This window comes from Cucumis sativus, chromosome 6, assembly GCF_000004075.3.
Source record: "Cucumis sativus cultivar 9930 chromosome 6, Cucumber_9930_V3, whole genome shotgun sequence".
Classification (NCBI taxonomy): Eukaryota; Viridiplantae; Streptophyta; class Magnoliopsida; order Cucurbitales; family Cucurbitaceae; genus Cucumis; species Cucumis sativus.
The window spans coordinates 30,397,235-30,425,139 of NC_026660.2; the positions used below are offsets into that span (position 1 = coordinate 30,397,235).

General features: G+C 34.8%; 1 protein-coding gene across 2 annotated transcripts; it reads left to right on the top strand.

The window, feature by feature from the left end:
- The first annotated feature begins 113 nt into the window (after window positions 1-113).
- Window positions 114-27,854, top strand: LOC101211874 (ABC transporter C family member 2). 2 transcript variants are annotated; one of them, XM_011660005.2, is made up of 28 exons: window positions 120-383; window positions 1,119-1,540; window positions 1,945-2,123; window positions 2,640-2,679; window positions 3,399-3,552; window positions 4,517-4,631; window positions 4,713-4,793; window positions 6,391-6,415; window positions 6,785-6,841; window positions 8,166-8,231; window positions 8,795-8,869; window positions 11,274-11,381; window positions 13,010-13,144; window positions 15,800-15,906; window positions 15,988-16,081; window positions 17,557-17,724; window positions 19,406-19,546; window positions 20,926-21,129; window positions 21,358-21,456; window positions 21,545-21,697; window positions 22,274-22,662; window positions 23,341-23,521; window positions 23,698-24,021; window positions 24,898-25,654; window positions 25,997-26,118; window positions 26,557-26,802; window positions 26,904-27,330; window positions 27,453-27,854. In XM_011660005.2, exons 2-28 carry the CDS (start codon window positions 1,208-1,210, stop codon window positions 27,548-27,550), a joined length of 4,878 nt encoding a protein of 1,625 aa, XP_011658307.1. In that variant the 5' UTR covers window positions 120-383; window positions 1,119-1,207; the 3' UTR covers window positions 27,551-27,854. The 2 variants fall into 2 exon arrangements, with proteins under 2 accessions (XP_031744162.1, XP_011658307.1); XM_031888302.1 differs by lacking the exons at window positions 25,997-26,118; window positions 26,904-27,330; window positions 27,453-27,854 and having other exon boundaries at window positions 114-383; window positions 26,557-26,673.
- The last annotated feature ends 51 nt before the right edge of the window (window positions 27,855-27,905 follow it).

A 27,905-nucleotide genomic window follows, 5' to 3' on the forward strand; every position in this document is an offset into this window, starting at 1 on the left:
AATGAAATTCTTAAAAAAATATTTTTTTATTAAGGAAATGAAGACGGACCGATTGTCAATTTCACCAACGAAATGGGTGTAAAAGTATATATATATCTGAACCTCGACTGAGCCATCCACCAGTTCCGATGCATCGGACAATACTTACATTATAGGAGTATAAATTAGAAATCACAATTTACTTTTGTTTTGTAATTTTGATGTCATTGATTTCGCACCATTCATGAAAACCGGATGAACGGATTCTCGTTGAATGATATTAGTTATTTTCTCTCGTGGTGTTCATAAGAAGGAATATGACGAGGCTCACTGGAGTCTGCTGCTCGCTATGATTCTTGTTCTGTAGCTGGATCTCTCGACTTCGGCCTCTCAATCGGTCTTTGGTGCGTTTCTCTACTGTTATTCTACTGTCCGGTAGATTTGGCCGTTGATTCGCTGTGTATTATGGTAAACTGTCGTTTTTCTGTTTCTTTGTCCTCTGCTTCTCTTTCCGGCGGTCAGTCGGAGGAACCGAGAAGCTAATCGGAAGCTGATTTTCAGCTCGTTTGTTCTATGGATATCTTCTGGTTTGGTTAAATTTGGCCTATCGAGTAATCAACTTCCGCTTTTAGTTTCTTTTATAGTTCTGCATACCACGTATCTGAGATGACTAAGTTTCAATATATTTTGAACTTGATGTTATTGTCTTCTGGAATTACCTGTGCTTATATTAATACGGTAATCTAAACTTGGAGAAATGTACTGTTGATTGTATATGTTCTTATATTTTGAACACGATGTTCTTGTCTTCTGGATTCTACCTGTGCTTATATTAATACGGTATTCTGAGCTTGGACAAATGCATTGTACTGATAAGAATTTTAGTTCTTCTCTTAAAGTTCTTGGAATTTTTCTGTTTGGTTCTGTGTCACAATTGGAGCCAACTGCTGATAGTTTTTCTCAGCACGTGTCGACAACTTGACCACTGGATTGTGTACAGAAAATCTTGACAATAAATGATCATTTACGAAAAAAAGTTGCGTTTATGAAGATATGTTACACCGCTGCCCTCCGTTGCAACAAGCATATTATTCTGCTTAGAACGCAAAATTGAGGACTGACTAGATTTTCTGTGTTAGGTTCGTCCTAGTGGAAGGTTGACTACGGCAGGTTAAGCAAACAGCAGTGGCCGCAGAGTTGGAGTAGGAAAGTGAAAAGTAGATCGAGAATGGCTTTTGAGCCATTTGTTTGGTATTGTCGACCAGTCGCTGATGGTGTGTGGACGAAGGCAGTGGAGAATGCTCTTGGCGCTTACACACCATGTGCCATTGACTCTGTGGTTATTGTTATTTCTCACCTGATCATTCTAGGTCTATGCCTCTATAGAACATGGTTGATCAAGAACGATTTTAAAACACAGAGGTTTTGCTTGAAGTCGAAGATATACAACTACATGCTGTGTTTATTAGCTGCGTACTGTGTATTTGAGCCTTTATTCAGATTGATTAGGGGAATTTCAGTCTTGAATTTAGATGGGCAGGATGCACTTCCTCCATTTGAGGTAAAGTTTTCTTTGGACATTAAGAATTCTTTCTAGATGATGTTTCTTTACTGAATTTAGAGCATGCAAATTGGAAACATGTTTACATGTGGGAAGTAAAAAACTGTTTTGTATCTTTTCCTTTGCAATTTAGTCAAAATAAAAAAAATTGAAGTCGTTTTGGTCCTAAAAAATTATATGAGATGTTATAAGATATATATGATGTGTGGAGTGAAAGATTGGTGCCTTGGTCCACATATTATCACTTTTAAAAACCAAATAAGATTTCAGGGTAAGAAAGATTGAGATATTGTCAAAGTTTTTGATACATTAGCTAAGAAGACGTAATGTTGTTTATCTTTGTACATATTGGGTGAAAGATCAATGAGTTCATTGATATTAAACATTATGCCCTTTTGTTTCAGGTGGTTGCCCTGATAATTCAGGCTCTTGCTTGGTGCTCGATGCTTATAATGCTTGTTGCAGAAACTAAAGTTTATGTTTATGAATTTCGTTGGATCGTAAGGTTTGGAGTTGTTTATATATTAGTAGCAGATGGTGTAATGCTCAATCTTATTCTTTCCGTTAAGGATTTTTATAAGAGGTATTTTTATTTTTTAATTATTGTAAGAATATGTTTAATTTTAATATTATAATAATTTATGATAGCTGAATGCCATCTTACTGCATTGTTCCTGCTGTTCTGTCTTTGGATAATTAGTTGCTGTTAAAGTTAAAATTACACTGTACCTCAGAAGATGCAGAAAGTATTAGAAAGTGGAGCTGAGATATTATTTTGTCTGTCGTAACAGAAAAAGAAGTAAAGAAAATGAAAGAAATTAAGATTCTAGGAGGAAAATTAACTGAATGTAATGCTTAGATAATTGTAAAATACGTCAAGCAGATTTGGAATTTTCAATTTAGTAACATAGAGCATATATCAGATTGGATGACATCGTTATGCTTGTGATAATCTATCGATCTTGTGATTGTTAAATTATTTTCTCAAGCTAGTGATCAGATTTGGAATTTAAGTGTAAAAGTTAGCTAGTTTCTTGAGCTTGCATTTAGGCACATAACACTGAACCAGTGATTAACGGTTCTACTTATGTCCCTGCAGATATGTCCTATATTGGTACATCAGTGAAGTCTTTGTCCAGGTTGGCTTCTTTCTGCTTCTCATCTGTTATACAACATCTGCATTATTTTGCAATATATGGTTGGGGAAAAGAATTAGGGTCTCAATGAGAAGTTCAGTGAATTTTTTGATAGGGGATATAATCAAAGTGAGCAATATTTTGGTGTTGGACTGTTAAAACTTTGAAAGCTCCGTCTCCATGCAAGCTTGCATTGTAATGAAGTTCTTTTCTACACAACTATTGTTTTAAATTGTTTCCATCCGAAAAAAATGCCTTGTTTGAGGATTATATGTTTTAGTTAGGAGCTCAATGTAATCTTATTCCTTGTTTGACGTGTTTTTGGATATGGTGAGGGCGTTATGGAGGTGTCAACCTAGTTGAGATGTTTAGGTGCGCCTCCGGATATTTTTTGGTTTTTTTAATCTTTGCTCATCGTATAATTCTCTTGTACTTTTAATTATATTAAAAAAGAAGCCAGTCTCATTTATTTATTGTTTAATTTCTTAAAAATAAATCTGAATATTGATTTTGAATCAAAACAAAATATTTTCATCAATTCAGTGAAAACTGAAACCTTTAAAGAAGTAACCCGTTGGAGTTTGAATTAGAGTAAATTATAGAAGGGGTGTATTTTCTAAATAATTTTAAAATACCTTCATTTGTAACATAAAAAAATGTATGTTCTTAAATTTCTCGTTCCACCTTGTGAGCTTTCTTATGAGACTTTTTTCTTCATGTAGGCTTTGTTTGGCGTTCTTTTGGTGGCATATGTGCCTAGCTTGGATCCTTATCCTGGCCATACCCCTCTAAATAGTGAATCTGTTGATGTTGAATATGAAGAACTTCCTGAAGGGGAACAAATATGCCCTGAGAGGGGTGCAAATTTTTTTTCAAGTAAGTACTGTCTACATAAAATCCCATGGCATTTTTTTCGTGAGATGTGGAGATAAATTACTATTTTGCATTATCAATGACGTAAATAATGTGTACGGACGTTATAAAGTATTGGCCTGGCAAGAGCTAAAGAGTTTCTTAGGAATGGGGGAAATTTTACATGCGAACACTACATTTATAAAATACTAAGGGGAGATAAACTCTCCGTCTGCCAATAGTCCTAACAAATATGGTAGGTCATATGAAAGCATTGTTAACTATTTTTTTAAAAAAGCCTTTATGCATTTGATGAATTAGTTAAGTTGATATGGTTAAGATTCCAACTGCTTTAAAATTCAACATTTAAACGGTAAATTATTAGTTTATCCCCAGCCTGTCTCTTTGGTTATTGAAGTTTAGAAAGTGTGTAATTGCCAAGATGTTTCTGAAAATTTAGTCCTGTACCTAGCTCATTCCTGAAATTTTGAAGTGTCTAATACCTCAAAATTTCAATGCAAGTCTAATAGGGTTCAAACCTATCTGACATTTTCTTTTTTACAATTTATAGACTTATTAGACATAAAATCTAATCTTGTTTGTAAACCTCAACCTTCCAAAATGTGTCTAATAGCTCATGGGAGAATCTACTGGACACAAAATTGGGAATCATAAGAGCTATTAGACTCTTTAAAACTTCAGAGACCTGTATGACACGAAATTGAAAATGGTTAAATATTCCCGGGGCTATACTTCTTTTGTGTGTGTATGCAAGTATGTATATACTTCTATAAGTACGTGTGTATGATTATGTAATCATGAAAAGGGGATCAGCAGACACATCATATCTCAACAAGATTTAAATTTTGCTCGATTTTGCATGGAAACCCAATCAGTTTGCTAAAGAATAAATACGATGCTCTTCCAATTATTTGTTTTGTTATTTAAAATCTATGTTGACTTTCTAATTGTGATTTCTTTATTCTAGAAACTACTTTTGCGTGGATGAATTCCTTACTCAAGCTAGGATATGAAAGGCCACTCACAGAGAAGGATGTTTGGAAATTGGATTCGTGGGATCGAACTGAAGCATTATACAATAAGTCTGTTCGTCTGTCTCTCTCAACATAATTTCTTCCGTTTCTTGCACATTCTTTTTGGTTCTTATTTACTGTTCTCTGTAGCTTCCAGAAAGTTTGGTTGAAAGAATCTCAAAAATCCAAACCGTGGCTTCTTAGAGGATTGAACAACAGCATTGGAGGAAGGTAAGTAGACCACAAGTGGCGAATGATAAATAGTAATAGAAGTTTTCTAATGATATTTGGTAAACTATCAATTTATTAGGAGTCTGCTGTTATGTTTTAGTTTTTTATTAAAAATAATTTTCTAGTTTTCGTTGACACATCAACACTTGTATTATAGCATGCACATTTTTCAATAAATAATCAATGAGTATATAAAGGTGATATTTAATATCCTCAACAATTTTCTTGAGCTTCCTTTTTCAACTGTTGCATAAATTAAACAAGTGATTAAACATGGCTGTTTTTGAATATATTATCATACTTTTTCAGCCTTACTTTTGTCTACCATAGGTAGCTTTTGTAGTTATTTTGGTTGTTACTTTGATCTTTTCATGACCTTAGTATGGTTTTTGTCTCCAAAATTTTTCTTTGAATGTTGAGTCCATTAGACTGTTGGAGGCAGCTTTTCTCCCTTTTTCTAATCTTCATTGGGCTTCAAATATTGTTTTTAATCCATTAATATCCAGATTTTAGTGGGTTTTGTCTTAAGTTTCTTGTTCTTATGGGCAAGTTAAAATTTTCATTGAATTAATGAAATGAGTCTAATGCTCAAAGTGCAAGAAAGGAAGCAGAAGGAAACTTAACAAAAAATTGAAAGTACAAGAGCATTAGAAGATAAATACCATGCAATAACAGAAAGATCAAGTCTTCAAAAAATGAATAGGCTTAGCTTTACAACAAAAATACATGAAGCAAAAGACTTTTCAACCAAATAGACATCCAGCAGAGAGCAAAACTTGAACCTCAAAAGAGAAAAAAGCTGAAATGCGTGAGAGGCTTAAAAGTGATATTGAAGCATAACCTCTAAACCAGCCAAACATAAGCTTCAAAAAACCAATCTCCAAAAAGCCATGAAGAAGACTTGCACAAGCTTTAACATAAGAGCAACCATTAAGTTGGCGGGGGTATTACTGACTATGAAGCCAAGAACTCACCAAAATGACTAATCCTTTTGATAACCATTTGGTTTTTGGTTTTTGGTTTTTATTTTCAAATTTAAGCCTATAAGGACCATATATTTCTTTTTGTTCTATTAACAAGAAAGATTCCTTCCAGGAGTGATGATTCGCACTAGTGGGGTATTGGGTCAAACATAATTCAGTATATTTTTTGAGTTAAGTCAATCATGATTCGCATTAATTCCACTACTGAACTTATAACCATTGTGGGCAATGGAAAGGGAAAGGGCTAAGATTCCACCTGTACATGACAACTTTACAATGTTTTCTTTTCCTGAAATATTAGGACATGAGTAGCAAAGGGACTTGATCTGTTATTTTCATTCACTTACATATGCATCAATGCTTTTAAATGTAATGGATTAGAGGAGGTAAAAACAAAAGACACAAACTTACTTTCTCGGTAATTTATTTTTAAGCAAAATGAATGATGATCAAATTTCTACTAAAAGTGTATTTTATCATTATGTGAAGTGCTGATAAATGAATTGGATATGTGCTACTTCCTTTTAGCATATGACAGGAATAGTACTGGTTTTGCTGCTTATTATTTCCATTGTCTAAAATTAATTTTCTCTTCTCTCTTTTCCATTCAATAGGTTTTGGGTGGGTGGCTTATGGAAGGTAATATGATTTAAATCTTGAATATTTGGGTGTGTTAAAAAAATGTATCCATTTATTATCAAACATGCATCCAATGTCAGAACAATGTTTTAGCCTTAGCCATTGTTTTTTTTCGAAACGGAGACAAGTAGCCTTAGCAATTGTTATTTGATTGTTTACTGGCTTATCTCAAAAACACGCTATATTTTTATCCTTAATTTGAAGGGAGCATATTTTCCATCATAAGAAAAGGATAGTATTAAAGAGGTTCACAGGAAAATTGAATTCAAGTATTGTATTTTTGCATTGTCCTTGTCCTTCTGTTTGACTAGCATGTTTCTTTTGGAGCCGTTGCCGGAGTGTTTGACTAACATGTTGTGAGAATTGCAGATTGGCAATGATGTTGGCCAATTTGTGGGACCTGTCATCTTGAACAAACTTCTTGAGGTTGGTGAAGTCTTTTTTCGCTGGTGCATCGTGTTTTTTCATCACCGTTGAACATTTGATATTTGGTAGTCCAACTTGTGGACTCACATCTCTTACGATTTATTGTTTTTGGTAGCACTGTGTATGAATGCTGATTTATTGAATCTTTAAAGGCATATTAGGCCTGTTCCACATGGACGGAGACTTTCTTAAATAGTTTTAACTTAAGAAAATAAGCATCTTGTTTTCTGTGACATTGTGTGGGAATGGCTGTTGAAAGAAATGTTGACAAGTTATCCTCCTAGAAATGAAAATTTTGTAGTTTCATTTCACCAGACATGAAGAATCTAAAATAAAGGCAGTCTGGAGATGCTTGGCTATTTTATGCAAGCACACGAACAAAAATAAAACAGTCCTCATTGGTTGGAGGCGAGTGTTGAGGAAGTGAACATTAGGTGAAAAAATGATACTTTACGGCCTAAAGCAGATATCTGAAAATCAGTGACCAAAATGAAGCGAACATGGCATTTGGGAACCAAAATTGAACAAACCTAAAAGTATAAGGAACCAAAATGAAGATCTAAACCTAAGAGTTTAGGTTTCTATAAAAAAATGAATTATGAAAATGGACAATCTGCTATATTTGATTGATTGCATGAAAATAATTATAACATGGTTTGGGGCCTTTACAGTCCTTAGGAATTAGTTTATGTTGTTTCTATATTATGTAGTTTGAGCTACACAGAACATGACGAATAAGCATTTTTTACCCTCTTCTAAAATCAATAGATGTTGAAGCACCATCTCTTCATCAGCCTCTAGAAACTGACCAAAAGAGAGAAAATGCAACCTAAGCAGTTGTCGAACTCAAGTTGAAGCAAAACAAGGAAACCAACTTACCAAGGATGTTTTTTGCCACTTTGCATCAAAGTATAATACACATATTTTCTTTTGAAGAAAATCGCCAAAATAATAATTCCAACCCATAAAAACCGAGGCCTTCACAATGTACTAGGGGTTTTAGCTTGCTAACAAAATGCTTGTTACAATCAAAATAAGACTTCCATCACAAGACAATATGATGCATTACCACCAAACCAATTTTCTCCTCTAGAGATGAGTGTCCTTATTAGGAACCAAGAACTTCATTTTACCGAAGTCAATATTCAATACTTGCTTGTTATCTTGGTTAGTGCATGGCATTGGCACATAATTCAGTTAAGAAGGGTATTGATTAAGAATTTAGATCGCCATGAAAGTTTAACTTTGTGAACATCGTTAAACAAGCTTTCCTGTTTAATTTCATCCCAGTATTTGTTCACGTATTTCTTTTGAATACTTGCAGTCCATGCAGCGTGGAGAGCCATCTCGAATTGGTTACATTTATGCTTTCTCAATACTTGTTGGCGTGGTATGATCCAAATTCTTGTCTTATTTTGCTAAATCTACGCATGTCAATAAGTAGGTTAGTCTTTGATATTAATATGTACCACCATGACTTCAAAAGATGGTATACCTTATTATTTTGACAGTTCTCATAAAATTATAAATTTGTTAATATGCCAAAAAAAGATTTTAGATTTTTGGCTAACATGTATGACTCAGTGGCAATGACATGTATTCCTTCTCTTTAGAATGGGAGGTTCAAATTCCCATACTTCCACATTTGTTGTATTAAAAGAAAAAAATATTTTGGTTGTATTATTTTATTATAATTATTGACCATAAATGTTAGTTTTAGATATTTCATATCTGTGTTATCATTTTATTTGTTCATTTTTAATTTGCAACAGTCTTTCCTATGAAAGACCTAGCTTAGCTCATACATTTTAAAGTTTCTTGCTTGATCTAGGTTAGAGCATGTAGTTTTTCTACTCATGTCATATATGACTTTAGTAGGCTCATCTTGCATTGCATGCCATAGTTTGATTAGACATGTAGGACACATATAATGGGCTTTCACTTTGGATACAGATCTTTGGAGTGTTATGTGAAGCACAATATTTTCAGAATGTGATGCGTGTTGGTTTTCGACTGAGATCAACCTTGGTAATTTTGACCTTATGTCTTATTTCTTATGTTTGATTATCAGTTAATCACCAGTGTGAAAATTGAAATGTTGCCATGATGATCTCTTTTTATCTTTTATAATAATGCAAGTTTGACTTTTTGAGTGAGAGGTATTTTAGCTGATTGAACTTTTTTTTTTTCTCGGAACCATTATTATGTTCTTTCTTTAACAAAATAATAGTTTGGTATTTAAAATTGATCCTCAAACGTTTAGTATTTGAAGCAATATAATCTCTTTTCTCCATGTCTTTGAAAGTGATTTGATTGATCTCTTGAGAAAATTTTTATAAGCTTTCTTTGGAAAGCCAGTACCGAAAAACGAGGCCTTAGTTTGGTAAAATGGGAGCATTCTCCTCCCTTCTAGTTAAATGGCTATGGAGATAACAAATTGAAAAGTTAGCCCTTTGGAGAAGGTTCATTGATGCAAAATATGGCCACCTTGGCTGAGGAATTGAATCCTGTCCTCCAATGCCAAAGGTCAATGAAAGGATATTATCAAGCATCACATATTTTTTTTTGAGAGGGTCTCTTACTAAAGTGGGCAATGGAGCTTGTGTTTTCTTTTGGAATGATTTTTGGCTGAAAAACAGCCCTCTTGCTAGATGTTGCCCTCTCTTTTTTACCATATCCTTAACCAAACTCTTCATGGTGAAGGATTTTCCCGGGTTTGAGTGCCTCGTATGGTAACATTATTTGGAAAGCTCGATAGAAAAGGTGAGTGTTCCATAGAAAAACTCAGAATATTTTGCAGACTTCAGCAAAAGATGCCCTTCGCCTCTTTGGGCCTCAACTAACGTGTTTTATGCCAAAAGGAGATGGTTGGAAAACTAGCTGCATCTTTTGCTGAATGGCAACTAAACACCATCTATTTCTTTATACCTTACGAGGGCCTTTTTCGGGTTACTTGGATGAAAAGGAACCAAATAGTTTTTCACGGAAAGGAGCTTTTTAAACCAGCCTAAAGAATGAAATGAGACTAAAGCTCAGAGTGCAATAGTGAAAAACATGAAGCAACGGAGAACATAACACAAGAAACAATGAACTTTCTCCCTAATGTTCTTGGTCTTAGTATGTTTTCGGTACTGTTACTTGTAATAAGCTCTATGTTGGCCTTGGATTAGTAGTTGTGGGAACCCAATGCTGCAAATCCTCCACCACTGCGCTCATGGAGTGTTCATGAGAATTGAAATAGTATAGGCAGCCGCTCTAATGAAGCTAGACTTATTAACGAGGGATGACACTGACATAATACAATCAGGATTCGCCACCCATCCAAGCAACACAAGAATTCACTAGGACAGCATGAGCACCACCACCGCTAATACCGTATGTTACAGGTTGTTGTCCTTGGATTAGTGATTTTTGGTGTTCTATTTTGGATATGATGAGGACGCTAAGGGGGTGTTAACCTAGTTGAAATGTCCGGGTGCACCTACTGATCCTTAGGATTAGTTGTCCTTAGGTTGTTATCCTTAGGTTGTTGTCCTTGGATTAGTGATTTTTGGTGTTCTATTTTGGATATGATGAGGACGCTAAGGGGGTGTTAACCTAGTTGAAATGTCCGGGTGCACCTACTGATCCTTAGGATTTTTTAAGCTCTTGTATAATCCTCTTGTATTTTGAGCTTTGTCTCATTTTACTTATTAACAAAAAGACTTGTTTTCTTTTCAAAAAAAAAAAAAAGAACCCAACCTTAAAACACCTTCAACAAATCCTAGTACGGTCAACTGAAAACAGATAACAAAACAAAATGAACAACGATAATTGGCCAAAAATAGACGCCGGGGTCGAGAAAAGAAAATTTCGGGCAAAAAAGGCTCTTCAAAATTCCGGGAAAGTAGCTGACTTTTGAACAACTTTTTGATGCTATAATCTGTTTTGGTTATAGCTTGGTATAAATGTTCCCTCTTCCATTACTACAGAAGCAAATTAAAATTTTGTTTTCTCCCTCCTTTTGTGTTCAACACCAGGTTGAACACAAAAGGATGAGAAATTGAACCATAGACTTTTGAGATGACAATGGTGCCTTTGTCCACTTAGCTAGGATTGGATCCACCTTTAAATAAGTTCTATGTTAAAATTCAATGTAATGCCTCAGAGAATTACTGAGGGTGTTCTTAGTTTTGAAGATCATTTTTTGTTTGCTTTTAAGCGCTATTCAGAATCATGACCACACGTGCAATATTTTTATTATCATAATTATTAATGTGATATATGTGTATTTTGTGGCTGTTGGTCTTTTCATTTAACTGCTATAATGATAAGTTAGTCTACCATATTGGTTTCATGTGCTTAGATTCTTCATTTAGTTCCTATCCAAGGGCACAAAGCTGTGTCTAAGAAAGGTTATCCTGATACGGATATGCTTTATATTCATTTTTAGGTTGCTGCTGTTTTTCGCAAATCTCTGAGATTAACCCACGAGGCTCGCAAAACTTTTACAACAGGAAAGATAACAAACTTAATGACTACTGATGCTGAGACACTTCAGGCACTTTCGAACTTTCATACACTTTTATGATATATATGTATACAATGCATTTTAATTTCTTTATAATTTCTGTTTTTGTTCTCTCTATGCACTTCTCCCATTTAAATTTCATATTTGACTATAAAACACATTTTTATTGGGCTTAGTATTAGATGATATAATATAAAATTTTCCTTCGCTCATCAACTTAAGCTTTTGGGTTAATTGTAACTTAACACTTACCCATGGTTATGCAAATTGATTTTTGAAATTTATCATTTGTAGAAAGTATTGCTAATGAACAATGATGTCTACAACCATGGCCATGGATTTGGTATGATCTTGGACCCGACCAAAGTGATCATGGAATTGAATCCCATTGGGGTCACTTATTGGGGTTAGAATTTGAAGGGTTAGATGGAGATTTCTAGACTCTAGTTTAAAAAGGATTCTCTCTCTTTTAAAATCTGAATGTTGGGTTTTGGTTCTCTCTTTTAAAATTATCAAGTAATGACTATATGTGGGTAAATACGCATGTTAGTTGATATAACTAAATTTGCCTTCAAGTTTAGTGAAGATTCACTATCATGGCTTAGTATTGAGTTTTATTTTATCCTTTTTACTTTTGTTCATCTAGAAATGATGAGGTCGCTAAGGGGGTGTCAACATAGTTGAGATGTCCGAGTGCGATTCCGGATTTCTAGTATTTTCAAATTTTCAACAGCTCTTGTATAACCCTCTTACACTTTGAGCTCATCTCTCCTTTTGCCTAATTTCGCCCTCACCCATCAACATAACTTTTGGGTAATTGGTGATTTATGATGGTATCAAAGCAAGTTGGTTCAGGAGGAGTGTTAGATGATATAATTAAATTTGCCTTCAACCATCAACTTAAGTTTTTGGGTCAATTGGTGATTTAGGAATGCCAATGAAGATATCGGTCTTCTTTTCTTTGTTGCATAGATTTTTCGTTGCTACTATCATGATCTATATTTATTCTCCTTTCATTGGTTTTGAAAACAAGTGTCACGATGTAAACTAAATTATTTTGTTCCGACTTTAAATGGGGTTTTCAGATCTGGGTTGAGAGAGACCGCAGATAATCTTCCAAGTATTTTTTGAAAAAATTATTATTGGCACAAAAATTGATTTATAGGTTTGTTTAACCATTTTGGGTTGGTCTAATGAATAAGGACTATATGCATCATGAAGGGATTAGAAGATTCATGTTGGCTAAATGTTGTAACATCAAGTGGTGGGTTGTTTTGTGGGATTAATCAAGGTGCACATAAGTTAAAACTAGCCCTGATGGCTGACACCTATGAATGTAAAGGAAAAGGTTCTTATACAAATCATATAGGGAGATATGATATGTGATTTTTAAATTTGAATGGTCAGATGTTGCACTTTCTAGTTTCTTTCTTTTTTCCCATATATATTTCTATTTCTTAGTTTACGTATTTGCAAGTTTTCACTTCTCAGTATTCTCTTTCCATGCTTATTTACTTCAGCTTTGTATGTCCTTGTCAAAAAGCATGTCTTATCGAATGACTTTCTATTCTAAAAAAGAAAAAAAAATCTTTCTAATAATTTGCTAAAACTTACCATAGTTTTTTGTCTTCTTCCTTTTCTTTGGTCTTGGTAACCAGTTGACAACCCAGTCACTTCATTCATTATGGTCAGCTCCATTTCGCATTACCGTTGCAATGGTTCTTCTTTACCAGCAGTTGGGAGTCGCTGCACTTTTTGGTTCATTGCTTCTAGTTCTTTTGTTTCCCATACAGGTATGCATCTATCAGCTTTTAACACTGAAATAGTTTCTAAAGCAAACGTAAGAATTGAAGATCAAACTTTAAATTTGGTTTCTACCTTCATGTTTCCTTGTATTTACACCACACTTTGAATCATTAATGATCTCAATGCTTGACGGTGTTTCTAACAAAGTACTTCTTTGATTTTAATTAGGGTTTCTTTTTCTTATGTTGTGTCTGATACACAACCAATGGATTTGTATGTATTTTTTGTTTGAACTCTTTTGAACTATTTATGTCCTATTGCTAAATAGCTGTAGATTTAAGTGATTATGCATTTTTTTTTAAAATTACGTAATCTGGTGTCAAGTGAAAGGAAGGCTGCGAGAAATTACTGACTGGGCCTCTCTTATCTTATTTGTCACCTTTTCTACTTCCACAAAATGTATCTAGTTGACATTCATTTTTCCTTGGTTTCTACCATCTACCCCCTGAGCCTTCAAAATCATGCTCAAAGAAACCATTTTTCTCAATTTAAAATCATGTCTCACTATTAGGGGTTGTTTGGGGCGCTGAGTTGAGAGATATGATGCCTGAAATTCGTATGTCTATGAAGTTCATATGCCAATGTTTAGGGTGCAGAGTTGAACCATATGTCAAGGGTATCTGGTGCAATTTTTTGAACTCTAAATAATCTACTTTTATGATGACTATTTTTGTTTTAAAACTCTTTCTATTCAATAGTTCTACCCATTTTTGTTTGAATAAAACATGGACTGCAATTGTTTTCTTTTATTTTTTGAAGTTTTATTTTTTTCTCTCTTTCCTTATTTTTTTGGGTAATATACAACAAGTAACCCACTACATTTCTTGAATGAATATGAAATGAAATGGAAAACCAAAGAGAAAACAAATCTCTATTTTATTTTTTTGACTTTTGTTTTGTTTTTGCTCCAACTTTTTGGTCCACCGATCAACTCCATGCATACTTTTCCACATTTCTAATACTCATTTGATATGTGAATTCAATTAAATAAAAATATAATAGAATATATATATATATATATATATATATATATATAATCACGATCAACAATGAGTGAATTTCATACATACAAAAAATATTGTTCATTAAAATAGTTTAGTTGGTTAGTCGTACTAAGTAAACAAAAACAATACCTCTTCTTAGATGGTTGTGTTGTTAAGCAACCATCGACTTTCTATATGTTTGTGACAAGTAGGTCTATGAGAATGACCCAATTATCCTTAGACAATCTCGTAATATCAAATTACCATAAAAGACGACTATTAAACACTATAAACTAGTAATTTCAAATTTATAATTTAATGCTTTCGCCAATATTTTTATTTTAAGTATATTATTGGTTGATATAATTAGTCGTTGGAGATGAACAAGGTCGGTAGTTGGAGTTAGTTGCCCAAGGTGATCGTCGAAGTTGGCCGTAAAATGTGGTTGTCGCTAAAGTTAATAGTTAGAGAGGTGGTCTTCGTTGAGGTTGGTTGCCAGAGATGTGGTGGCGGCGGCGGTAACATTTGTTTTGGTCAGGGTGTTTCCTAAATTTTTTTCTAGGGTTTCGTGGTTGTTTTCCTAAATTGTTAAATTTGATAGTATGGAGTTTCATCTCAAAACCAATTGGCAATGAGTAGAGTAGCTCACCTATCTTATATGGAGTATGAGTCCCCTTGGTTTTTCCAAGGTGAGACTTTCAACTTCTCCAATATGCCCTCTCAAGATGGTGCCTCTTTTGGGTTCACCTATCTTGTATCGAATACCCGTTTGGGTTTAGTGGACTCTGATACCATATTGAAAGCAATAAACACGAAACCAAGGCTTACGTGAAAATCCGAGAACCGGGAGAAAAACCACGATGTTTTTAGTTTTATTATTTTCCTGATAATTACAATGGTACAAATGAGGGAACTTAAATAGGATGTAAAGAGCAAAGAAGAAAAGGAAAAGAAATATTTATGGTAAGTTTTCCATAGATACAAATTCTAAGAGATATTTCATCAACTCAACTCTACCGACATTTAAAGTTGGTGGGGTATATTTTACCAACTCGATCCAACTTATGTTAGTGAGCCAAACACCTCCTGAAATTTTAATTGTTCATTTGAACTTTTTGGTTTCACAGAAACAGTGTTACTTCTTAGAAACTAAATCATCTTGCATTTTTGTTGTGTACTCCTCGTTCAATGTAATAAATATTAATTCCTTTTAATTTGTTATTATTTTATTGCTGTAAAATTTCTATTAAATTTACTTTAGCATTTTCTCTTCTCTTTCTATCATTGAAATATGAGCTTTTGTCTCTCTTTATTTAAACATTAATAATATTCAGACTTGTTTCCTCCTTAAAAAAATCATTATATGAAAATTACCATTAAATTTATGTAACTGAGAGGAGGCATCCACATAGTTTGATCAACCTTCCTCGTTTGTCTTCTGTCATTGGTAGCTGGTTTATCGTATCTCCGTAGTGTAATTGATACATACGCTTCTTAGTTTTGCATGGATTTATTTCTGCACTTATGATCTGGTTTCTTCATGCATCCATTGACATCTTAAGAGGAAGTAGGTTTTTCATCATGTTGTACCCATTAGTTATTATTTTTATCTTTCAACATGGCATCTAATCTTTATGCTATTGTATTTTGTGGTTGCAGACACTCGTTATCAGCAGATTGCAGAAACAATCTAAAGAGGGATTACAACGTACAGATAAGAGAATTGGTCTCATGAATGAGATCTTAGCTGCAATGGACACAGTGAAGTATGCAATATAGTAACAAAATACTGAAGTTTTTATGGTTTAAAACTTGCTGAATTTTATTGATTATTGGAAATGGATCAGATGTTATGCATGGGAGAGTAGTTTTCAGTCAAAAGTACAAAGTATTCGAGATGATGAGTTGTCATGGTTTCGTAAGGCGGCACTTCTTGGTGCGGTATGTTTATTTATTTCTAAATGTTATGTTCTGTTCACTTCATTACCTATGAAAGAGACAAAAATGCATAGTTAAGTATGCCACTTGACCTTCTAATGGAATACTTGAATTTGGGAAAAAATATTAATATATTTCTATTAGATGATATCAAATTAAATTTGTCGTCACCCATCAACTTAAGCTTTTGGATTATACATAAAAATAAAATACAAGGCCTTTTAACCAACGTGTTTTGACCGTCAACACTTAAATTTGCTACTGAATCCTCATCACTTCATGAGTCTTGGGAGTTTTTGACGAAAAAACAATAGGAACTACTTCCTTAATCAATCTCACCTTTGAATTCGGAAATGAGATATAAGATCTGAAAAAAACTTAAGGATGAGAATTTGAAGAGATAGAACTTGACCTTCTAGTTGCCAGTGAAGGAAATTGTTCCAGAACACATCTTTCCTCCAAAACATTGGCGTTGACTTAATCCTTCTCTAACAGAGATGCTAAAAGCTTAGGATAGGCTGTAATGGACAAGAACTTTGATTATCAATTGCATTTTTTTTTTAAAGGAGACAAGCTTCTTTATTATTAATAAACTCAATGTACAAGAGATCTATACAATGAGAATAATAGGGAAGCCAAGAAAAAAGGGAGAGAAAGAGAGAAAAGATCAGTAGGTGCACCTGGACATCTCAACTAGGTTGACACCCCCATAGCACCCTCATCATATCCAAAATACAAAGAAAAGACCAAAATTCAAGAACAATACTAAGGTCATGAAAAGACCAAAGTAACCACCAAAATAACCACGAAAGCTACCTATGGTAGACTAAAGCAAGGCGGAAAGGAAAAACAAAACGACAGAAGTACATATAAAGCCCGTCCAAACTACAAAAGCACTATTTATGAACTGGCAATCGAGGGAAACGTTACTTTGTAACTCATCTGATGAACGTGGTCCAATTGAGGCAGATGTCTTGAATGGAGTAATCTTTGACTTCTGCATTTGGAGAACACCAAGTTGCTGCATTTCTTTTAGAAATCTCTACGATGTCAACCCAATTCCTTTTTTTATCATGGAAGATGCGTTGGTTACGTTCAAACCAAATCTCCGCTAGAACCGCTTTTATCAAATTAGCCCAAATTAGAAAAGGTTTTTTTGATAAATAAGGCCCCCTCAGTAACTGGCGCACATTGGCGCTAAACGAACCATCAAAGACCCAAACTGATTTTGATTATCAATTGCATTGACTTCATTGTTTGCAATATCAATGATTAGCTTTGTTTGCTTTTCAGGAAAAAAAACAAGGAAATTCTTTTATTTTTAAGAGTTTCATTCTGTAGGGGTGAAGGGTAAATTGTCTGCTATAGGTGGATAGATAATTTAAGAATGCAATGAATTATCAATTGTAAAAATCAAGTGAACTTTTTGCTCCATTCGTCACATCTATATTTTAATGATTTCATTATTCATTTTGCAGCTTAATGGTTTTATATTGAATAGCATCCCTGTTTTGGTTACTGTGGCTGCTTTTGGATTGTTCACGGTTCTTGGGGGAGATTTGACTCCATCTAGGGCTTTTACGTCACTTTCTCTCTTTGCAGTGTTGCGGTTTCCTCTATTCCTGCTTCCTAATATAATAACTCAGGTTCTATCTCTTATTTGCTTTTCAATTTTTAGCCTCTTAACCATTCTTGGCTTGGATATTAGCTTGTCATTTAGCTGTTCACAATTGAGTTTTATGTTATGCATTTAACTATCACGTTTCTCTTTCTCTTTTTGTTATTTAGTTTGTTTCTTTTCTTCTTCTCTCCCTCTTTTTGTGGGGGTGGCGGGTAAGAAGCTGTGTTAGTAAACGAAGTAAACTCCTCTGCCTACATCCACTTGCCGCAAAATAAATTGTGGCGTGCTACCGTCCATCATATCAAATGAGATTCAGAGCGGATTTTTGCAAGAAAACTGAACTATATTGGATTCAAGATTGGACATGATTGATGAGGACATCCAAATCACATAACTGGTAATGGAATTGACGTGTTAAAACTGCAATATGCTATCCGTATCAAGAAAATAGGAACTGGGATGCTGCTCCTGATGGATTAGAGGAGGATACTGAACTGAATGACTAATTTGGACTTTGGAGCAGGGTTGGTGGATTTCAGATGGCAACATCCAGCGAGAGGGGGGAAAAATGATTACCTACCTTTGGAGGAAGATTAGATATGATATGGAAATATTTCTAGATTGTCTGAATATTGCCTTATATGTGTAGCCTGGAGGATTGCAAAGTGAAATTAGTTACCTTAATATTTGAGGCCGGTGTGCTAGCATGGTGCATTTTCAATTCAATTACTGGGGAATTGACAGACAACTGATGCTGATATGCATGTTGAAGCGTTGATGAAAGGGTTTTTCCCACAAACTACAGACGGCTTTTATATGAGCAGTATCGAACTTGTAGATGAGGACAGCGAGTTGATTAGCAAGGGTACAGAGGAGGTTTGTAGGTGCAATTAAGAAACGATTAGGCTGACAGGGAACACCAGTAACTATCCCGCTGTATTTCTAGGTTGAGATTGAACAATAAAAAAGAGAGTACCTACATTGATATTTGACTGAGGCCATGACTATGTCTCCTAAACTTGAGCGATAACTTCAAGATACTTGTTTCAAAATTTCTGCTAACAATGACTGAAAACGTAGGAAAAAAGAACAATTTCGGGAATATGAATTCCTTTCAACAGAGAGGAGGATTCAGGGAAGCTGTTATGAGATTATTTAGGGAAAATCCCAAAAAGAACATAGAAGCGGTAAATAACAAAAGAAAAAGTATCAATCCCTATGAGCTAAGGATGTTTGCCTACGTGTTTATTACCTAAATGCTGCTTTTATTTGTTTATAAGTTTCGCTCGTTACTTTCAAATTTAGTAGGCAAACAGCTATTAACACTTATAAATAGCTCGTTTTAGAGCTGATGATTATCCATTCTTCTAGCGAACAGTTGACAATCATGTTTAGATCTTTTGTTAATATCTTTTGTTTTTTCTCCTGGTTATTCAAAAGTTAAGGGAGCAGAGGACATGTTCTCGTGTTGTCTTAAAATGAATGTTTTAGCTTTCAGATTATTTTCATTTGGAACTCAAGCATACCTTTGTCTGCAGGTTCTGTTTAGTATGTTCTATTTTTAATTCAGTTAGAGAAGAACTATCTTCTTGTCAATTTCTAACTTCTGTAATGAGATCAGTAACTGCAAGGTTATGCAAATGGCATATTACTTATGATTTTATGGTTATTTCTATTATGTTGCTTAAGAAGCTATTGATTGACAGGTGGTAAATGCCAAGGTATCCTTAAAGCGTATGGAGGAGTTACTTTTGGCTGAAGAGAAAATTCTGCATCCAAATCCACCTCTAAATCCACAACTTCCAGCCATCTCAATCGAGAATGGATATTTTTCTTGGGATTCTAAGGTGCCTTCTCTCTTCAGTAAAGATTTTGTTTTTCCGTATTTTGATTTATCTATTTGGACAGGCATAGAAAAATATTTGGTTATTTTGCTTCATTGTTCTTGTAGAGCTTGTGATTCCTTTTTGTGGTGTAGAAAGAATATTTACAAAATGTGTATTGAAGTCCTCACAGGAGGCCAATGATAAGAGATTTTCTTTAAGATTGATTTTTTTTTTTTTTTATATTATGTTGGTGATATATAATTAAATTTGCCTTCAACCACCAGCTTAAGCTTTTGGATGAATTGGTGGTTTAATATGATATCAGAGCAGGTGGTCCAGGGAGGTCCTGTGTTCAAGCCCCTGCATTGTCGTTTCCTCCCCAATTAAAATCAATTTCCACTTGTTGGGCCTTTCAAATATTTCAAGCCCACAAGTGAGGGGGAGTGTTGGTGATATATAATTAAATTTGCCTTCAACCACCAGCTTAAGCTTTTGGATGAATTGGTGGTTTAATACATTCCTTTCACCACAACTCCACAAAATTACTCAACTCTAAAGCCTTGTTTTCCTTCCTTGGAACTTTGAAGAGCCACAGTGGAAATGATTTTTCTGAGAGAGTGCTTAGCATTCCTCGGGCTACCCTATTGAAATGCCACTCACCATAGGTTTCCTCCCAAGCTCTTTACTCTCATTTAAAAAGATAGGCTCTAGATTTTGACTTTCTTTCACCACAGAAAGCACCCACAGCTTCTTGTACTCATTAATTCCTTTACTGGGTGGTTGGCGCTTGGTATGTAATAATGAGGGGAGGGAGAACAGAGCGTCTTAAATCTGTATATTACTTGATATGATAAAGACACAAAAATAACTAACATGTAATTTTCTTTTTACTTTATCCATTTTTAATGAGGATTAGTTACATTAAGTTTACTATAAAATAATTTATTAGAATATTAATATTTTTAGTTCTTGTTGCTGTCATTGGTTTCGGTAGCAGTAAAATATTGAGTTGTCACGTTTTGTTACAAGGAAAATTTCAATTCTAACGATTATATATACAAGAACAACTGTTAACTGTAGAAAAAGAAGGGGAATGTATTAATTCTTTGTACTAAAGTATCTAGTGCTGTGAGTGCTGTATATTTAATTCATGCATCAGTTCACAACTGCTTACATATTCAAACTGATCTATCAGCAGTTCGATCACCATATATCTTTGTCTCAAGGAGGCAAAATGTCCATTTTCTCTGTTTCTCGATGTGTTTTCTTTAGTCATTGCTTTTTGCATATATTGTAATGCAGTTATCTTCTCTCCTTACCAACATCAACAGCTCTTTGTTATTTATGTTGTTTTTCAATGGTTTAACTTTTCATTTGGTCATTTATTACTTTATAACCAGGCTGAGAAACCTACTTTGTCCAACATCAATTTGGATGTACCAGTTGGTAGCTTAGTCGCAGTGGTTGGAAGTACAGGAGAGGGAAAGACATCCCTAGTATCAGCCATGCTTGGAGAGATTCCGGCCATGGCAGCAGATACTAGTGTTATTATTCGTGGAACTGTTGCTTATGTTCCACAAGTTGCTTGGATTTTTAATGCAACGGTGAGTTGGAATAACTTGCAAAAGATTAGAGATGAGCATTTATTGTTTTTTTCTCAGATCATATGCATAGTTGATAGTTATTTCCAAGTCCTATGAGATTGGGTTACCAGTTTTAACATGTAACTTCTCTTAAACTACGATTGTTATTATTTAAAACTATTTATTGAAGAACTTTATACAATTTGTTATCAACGTGTTATATTCATGGAACTCAAATTTTATTTGTAGGTGCGCGATAATATCTTATTTGGCTCTAGTTTCGGACCTGCGAGATATGAGAAAGCAATAGATATAACTGCTTTGCGACACGACCTCGAACTATTGCCTGTAAGTCTTTTAGTATAGCTTTATATCAACGTGGGTTCTTGATGATAATAAATTCAGCATTGAGCTTCTTTCTTTTGTTTTCTATTAGGGCGGTGATCTTACTGAAATTGGAGAGAGAGGAGTGAACATTAGTGGTGGTCAAAAGCAAAGAGTTTCCTTAGCCAGGGCAGTGTACTCTAATTCAGATGTGTACATTTTTGATGATCCCCTGAGTGCTCTTGATGCTCACGTTGCTAGAGAGGTATATGTACCCCTAGAATACTAATCGCCTTGATTCTGGTTTTGTACTAAATATTTGTACATGTAAGTGTGTAGTCTCCCGTGTGTTGTAAATTTATGAATTTTTTACGTAATTTTAGATTAAAGTTCGGCTGATTTATTACCTACAAAATATAGGATAAGTTGACATCTGCTTTTTCTCTCTCAGTTAACTTACTTAAGTCTAGTTCATGCTGAATTGAGTTTTATTTTGCATTTAAGTTTGCTCTGACGATTTATTTATTTGAAAAGTGATTTAGCAATTTCACCCCCACCTCCGGTTGTAATGCACGGAGATTTTGCTGTGGGGTTGACCTATAATAACTTCATACTGTTAGTTGCTGTTTATAAAGTAATCATTGTTATGCTAGCAGCCTAGGGATGCTTTTCTGTCATGTTTTCCCCCGTTTAAAAGGGTTAGAATTGGGCTCGGTTCTTGAATTTGTGATCTGCCTTCAGTATTCTCTTCACTATCATTTACTTAAAATAGAGTTTTGACTGTAGTGGCTCGTTTGAATTTTCTTGTACCATGCTAATCCGATCATCCAACCATTGGCAGGTTTTTGAAAATTGCATTAGGGGAGAATTAAGGGGGAAAACGAGAGTTCTTGTGACCAACCAATTGCATTTTCTCTCACAAGTTGACAGAATTATCCTCGTTCATGAAGGTGTAGTGAAGGAGGAAGGAACATATGAGGAACTTTGTGAAAATGGAAAGTTGTTTCAAAGACTAATGGAAAGTGCAGGTAAACTGGAAGAAAATACCGAGGAAAAGGAAGATGGTGAAACCAGTGATGCTAAAAAATCAACAGAACTTCCTGCTAATGGGATGGAAAATGATCATGCAAAGGATGCAAGTTCTTCAAAGAAGCGTAAAGAAAACAAATCTGTTCTTATCAAGCAAGAAGAAAGAGAAACGGGTGTGGTTAGCTGGAAAGTTTTATCGAGGTAAGAATTCTTGACCCATTATCCAGTTGTGTATTATATATTTGTATTTTTCTTTTTCAATTCATAAATCTTGGCAAGAGAGAGTGTACGCCCTTTGAACATCATTGTTAGAATATTTTTTGTAAGATCTTCTGTACGGAAGGGGACTATTAACCAACAAAGACAACATTATCGGTGGATATATGTCTTCTCTACACCATGGCTAGCTCATAATGCAGCCACGACCGAAGAGTGCAAATCCATTGAAGAAAAAACAACGATGGAAATCTCTGAAAAGAGATTCACTTCTGCCAAACATCTTTCCGCAATTGGATAATTATTCATTACTGATGTGATGGCTAGAAAAAATTAGAAATCCCGAACAAGGCAAAAAATTCATTAATAGACTCCAACTAACTGAAACAACTAAGGGACAAGACGTCCATTTTCCCAAAAAAGGGTTTCCATCACCCAATCTAAACTATTAGTAAAGATGGAGGTTTATTTTATTTTTTTAGTTTTTCTTTTTAGACTAAGAAAGAACTATGTATATTCACCAAAAGTTTAAAATGATCAACGGGCAAACATTTTCTTTTAATTTAAGTCAAAAGAACTAAGGGACAAGACGTCCATTTTCCAAAAAAGAGATTTTCCCGCTATTTTTTCATCACCCATCTATTTTCTTTTAATTTCTTTCAGATACAAGAATGCGTTAGGAGGCCTATGGGTTGTTCTTATCCTCCTCCTGAGCTATGTTTTATCAGAAACTCTTCGAGTTTCTAGTAGCTTATGGCTAAGCAATTGGACCGACCAAAGCAATCTGGTAGCAAGTGAAACTTTGTCCTACAACACGATATATGCAAGCTTATCATTGGCTCAGGTACCCACTAATAATTTGTGCATGTTAATCTCTTTCTTCTTCTTGATTGAGGATGAGCATTGACTATTGCTTTTTTTCTTTGATGTATATGATAAACTGTCCTTACCAACACATGGTTGGTTTTGGCTTTAGCCTAAAAGGAACATGGTTTTTGCCTAATTTTTTTTTTATGTCAGGTATTTGTGACGCTGGTAAATTCTTATTGGCTGATTGTGTCAAGCATATATGCTGCGAAAAGGTTACATGACCAAATGCTTTCTTCTATTCTAAGAGCTCCAATGTTGTTCTTCAACACCAATCCTCTTGGGAGAATAATCAATCGGTTTGCCAAAGATCTTGGAGACATTGATAGGAATGTTGCCCCTTTTGTCAACATGTTCATAGCGCAAATTTCGCAGCTTCTTTCAACCTTTGTCTTGATAGGAGTCGTGAGCATGTTATCGTTGTGGGCAATCCTTCCACTTCTGTTATTGTTTCAAGCAGCCTATTTATACTACCAGGTAATTCGAAATGTATCTTTTATGGTTACTTTTGGATAAATAGTAGCTTAAATCATTGTTTAGTTATCCAAGTATACATCCAACTTTGTTGACTTAATTTTAAAATTCAACTTCTCTCCTTTCGATTTTGAGTTAGCAGCCAAGTTCTACCCTCCCAATTAAAAGCCTATCTTTTAATTCAAAATTAGGATCATATAGGACTGGCTTGTTCAGTTGGTGGGCTATGCTTTTATATGTTTAGTAAAAGCTATATCTTATAAGCATTGTGCAAGAAAAATAGCAAAAGAGTTCATGATTACGTTTCGTATAATTCTTTATAAAGTACAACAAATGTGGTGCACTCTCAAGAGAAGTAATATCTCGAAGTCTTTATTTCATGGCCAAAAGATACGAAGAGCTGCTATTTTTATGGACAATGCAGAACAGAAACCGGTAAATCAATACTACAGCCGGCTGAGCTGATAAACAAGTCCTAACTACCGATAATCAAGAACTAACACAAGAACTTAAATAAATGAAACTATCTTGCCCTTCCAAGTCTTTTGCAAGATTTTCTATTCAAGTTTTATGTTTAATCTGAAATGCCATTGTTTTCTGATTAGTTCTTATGCTCATTGGTTGGAACTTTTCTCTGTCTTGTCTTTTTACTTTGTCTCATTTCATTATTTCATTGAAAAACTTTGTTTCCTATTCAATGGAATATATACATCCACCTACAACCCATTAATGGTCAAACTTTCAAAAGCATTATGTTATTGTTGTGATTTTTTTGCTTGAGGGATTATCTTGTGAAAATCTTAACAATTTCAAGCATTGAACAAAGGGTACACAATAAGCTGATATTTTTTTATTTTTTATCCTTTGAATTTGTTGTAGAGCATGGCAAGGGAAATAAAGAGGCTAGACTCCATCAGTAGATCTCCTGTTTATGCACAATTTGGAGAAGCTCTAAATGGTCTTTCCACTATTCGTGCGTACAAAGCTTATGATAGAATGGCTGATATTAATGGAAAAGCAATGGATAATAACATTAGATTTACACTTGTAAACATGAGTGGAAATCGATGGCTTTCAATCCGTCTGGAAGCAGTTGGTGGCCTTATGATATGGTTTACAGCAACTTTTGCCGTGATGCAAAATGGCAGGGCAGAAAACCAGAAGGCTTTTGCATCCACCATGGGTCTTCTTCTTAGTTATGCTTTAAACATTACAACTTTGTTAACAGGCGTTCTAAGGATTGCCAGTATGGCTGAGAATAGTTTAAATTCCGTAGAGCGTGTTGGGACCTACATAGATTTACCTTCAGAAGCTCCACCAATTATTGAAAGCAACCGCCCTCCTCCTGGATGGCCTTCTTCTGGACTCCTAAAATTTGAGGATGTTGTCTTACGTTATAGACCTGAGCTCCCTCCAGTTTTGCATGGACTATCTTTCACAGTTTTTCCAAGTGACAAGGTTGGCATTGTAGGAAGAACGGGTGCAGGAAAGTCAAGCATGCTAAATGCTTTATTTCGTATTGTTGAACTTGAAGCGGGAAAAATATTGATAGATGGTTTCGATGTTGCAAAGTTTGGGCTGTTGGACTTGAGGAGAGTTCTAGGGATCATACCACAAGCACCTGTTCTATTTTCAGGTACACAATCTATGTTAGCTGCCTTTGTCAATAATATATTATAGCTGATATCATTTACTACTTAGTTAATCAAACTGCATCCAACATTTTCTTATTTTTATTTTTATTTTTATTCAAATGGACAAGAATTAAAATTACTCAGTTTATGTATAAGTTTTTGCCACCCTCCCCCATCTCACACGCGCTCACACACAAAAAAAGAAAGTTATAGATACATGTCAAGGTTCTAAATTAAATAAACTGCCCATATTATAAGTTTTTTTATATATATATATGGGAACTCTTGGAAAGATAGGTATGAGTTGGTTATTATTATTTTCATTCTCTTTTTCGTTTGTCTAGGAACGGTCAGGTTTAATCTAGATCCATTCAACGAACACAATGATGCTGATCTTTGGGAAGCTCTTGAGAGGGCACATTTGAAGGATGCCATAAGGAGGAATTCCTTTGGCCTGGATGCGGAGGTATATCATGATGAGCTTCGTGTTATATGCATGTGTTATGTGATGGAATGAACTAAGTGAAATCCTCTTACATCTGTTTGCAATTTGATTGCCCAAGTCTACAGTTTTCTATTAAAATACGAACCTAAGGTCAATATCAGTACTCAAAAAACTTTTGGTCTAAAACGTCGGATGGAACGGTAAAATTGTGATGTCTCGATTATCCATAGTGTTCCCAAAAGATTCCTCATAATAAGGTTCCTTGCTGTGTGACTTCAAAATAGAATCAAAAGAAAGTGTCGAAAATCGTAAAACTTACTGAGTCGTTGCAAATCATCATCCCTTATAGGCCAAACAATCGTTTTACATGCATCGACTAGTAGTAAAAAATTCAGTCGACATCCCCCTCCCACAAAGATAAGCAACAAAACTAAATCGTGTAACTTGTTTGGTTGCTAGGTTTCTGAGGCCGGGGAGAATTTTAGCGTTGGACAAAGGCAACTTTTGAGTCTTGCTCGGGCACTTCTTCGGAGATCAAAGATTCTAGTTCTTGATGAAGCAACAGCGGCTGTTGATGTTAGAACTGATGCTTTGATTCAGAAAACAATAAGGGAAGAGTTTAAATCTTGTACAATGCTCATTATTGCACACAGATTAAATACCATCATAGACTGCGATCAAATCCTTGTACTCGATTCTGGTCGGGTATGTTAATTTGTTTAAAACTTCTTAAACTTTCAAAATTGATTCCTTTTATATTGCATTTTTGTTTTAATTTCAAGTTTGTTGATTCTGCGGTATCTTAGGTTTCGGAGTATAACACTCCCGAAGAACTTTTATCAAATGAAAAAAGCGCTTTTTCAAAGATGGTTCAAAGTACTGGAGCTGCGAATGCTAAATACTTACGCGGCTTAGTACTGGGAGGCGAAGGTGAGAAAAGGTCAGGAACTGACGAGAACTTTAAGTTGAATGGACAAAGAAAATGGCTGGCTTCCTCGCGGTGGGCTGCAGCTGCTCAATTTGCTTTGGCTGTCAGCCTTGGATCTTCACATAATGATCTTCAAAGCTTGGAGGTACAAGATGAGAACAGTATCCTTAAGAAGACCCAGGACGCCGTAATAATGCTACGGGGAGTTCTAGGAGGAAAGCACAATACTGAAATTGAAGAAAGTTTGATGGGACATCAAATCTCTACCGATGGGTGGTGGTCGTCTCTTTTCAGAATGATTGAAGGTATTGCCAAATCTTCCCATACTTATTACCCACAAGTATGGGAATCTCAGATATTTCGAGTAATAGAATTTCATGAACCAACCTTATTTATTTGTTAAAATACTGTTGTTTTCCCTCTCCAGGACTTGCTCTGCTAAGCAGATTGGGTCGAAACAGACTTCAAAATTCAGAATATGGCTTCGAAGACACGAAGTTCGATTGGGATCAAAGCACGATCTAGTTATTCATTGAGATTCGGTTAGGTTAACATTAGCTTTGAGACTTTCTTCATTCCAATTGTTTAGTTGTTGTTTCTTTGCATTTACGTGGCAGCAAAGAATGGCTTTGGAATTCGGATTTTGGACATAATACATTATTGCGGATGATTCGTGTAACTTTTAGGCAGTTTTTTTCCTTTTTCTTAATAAAAAATTTACAATTTCTACCAACGGAAACAAGGAAGTGGAAGGAATATAAATTAAGTTGTAATTAATACTTTCAAATTTGAAGAATCAATGTTTATGGTTTGGATATCCAATTGACCATATGAGTTTATTAACAAGATATTACTCTAAATTATGCAACAATTGGTTTTT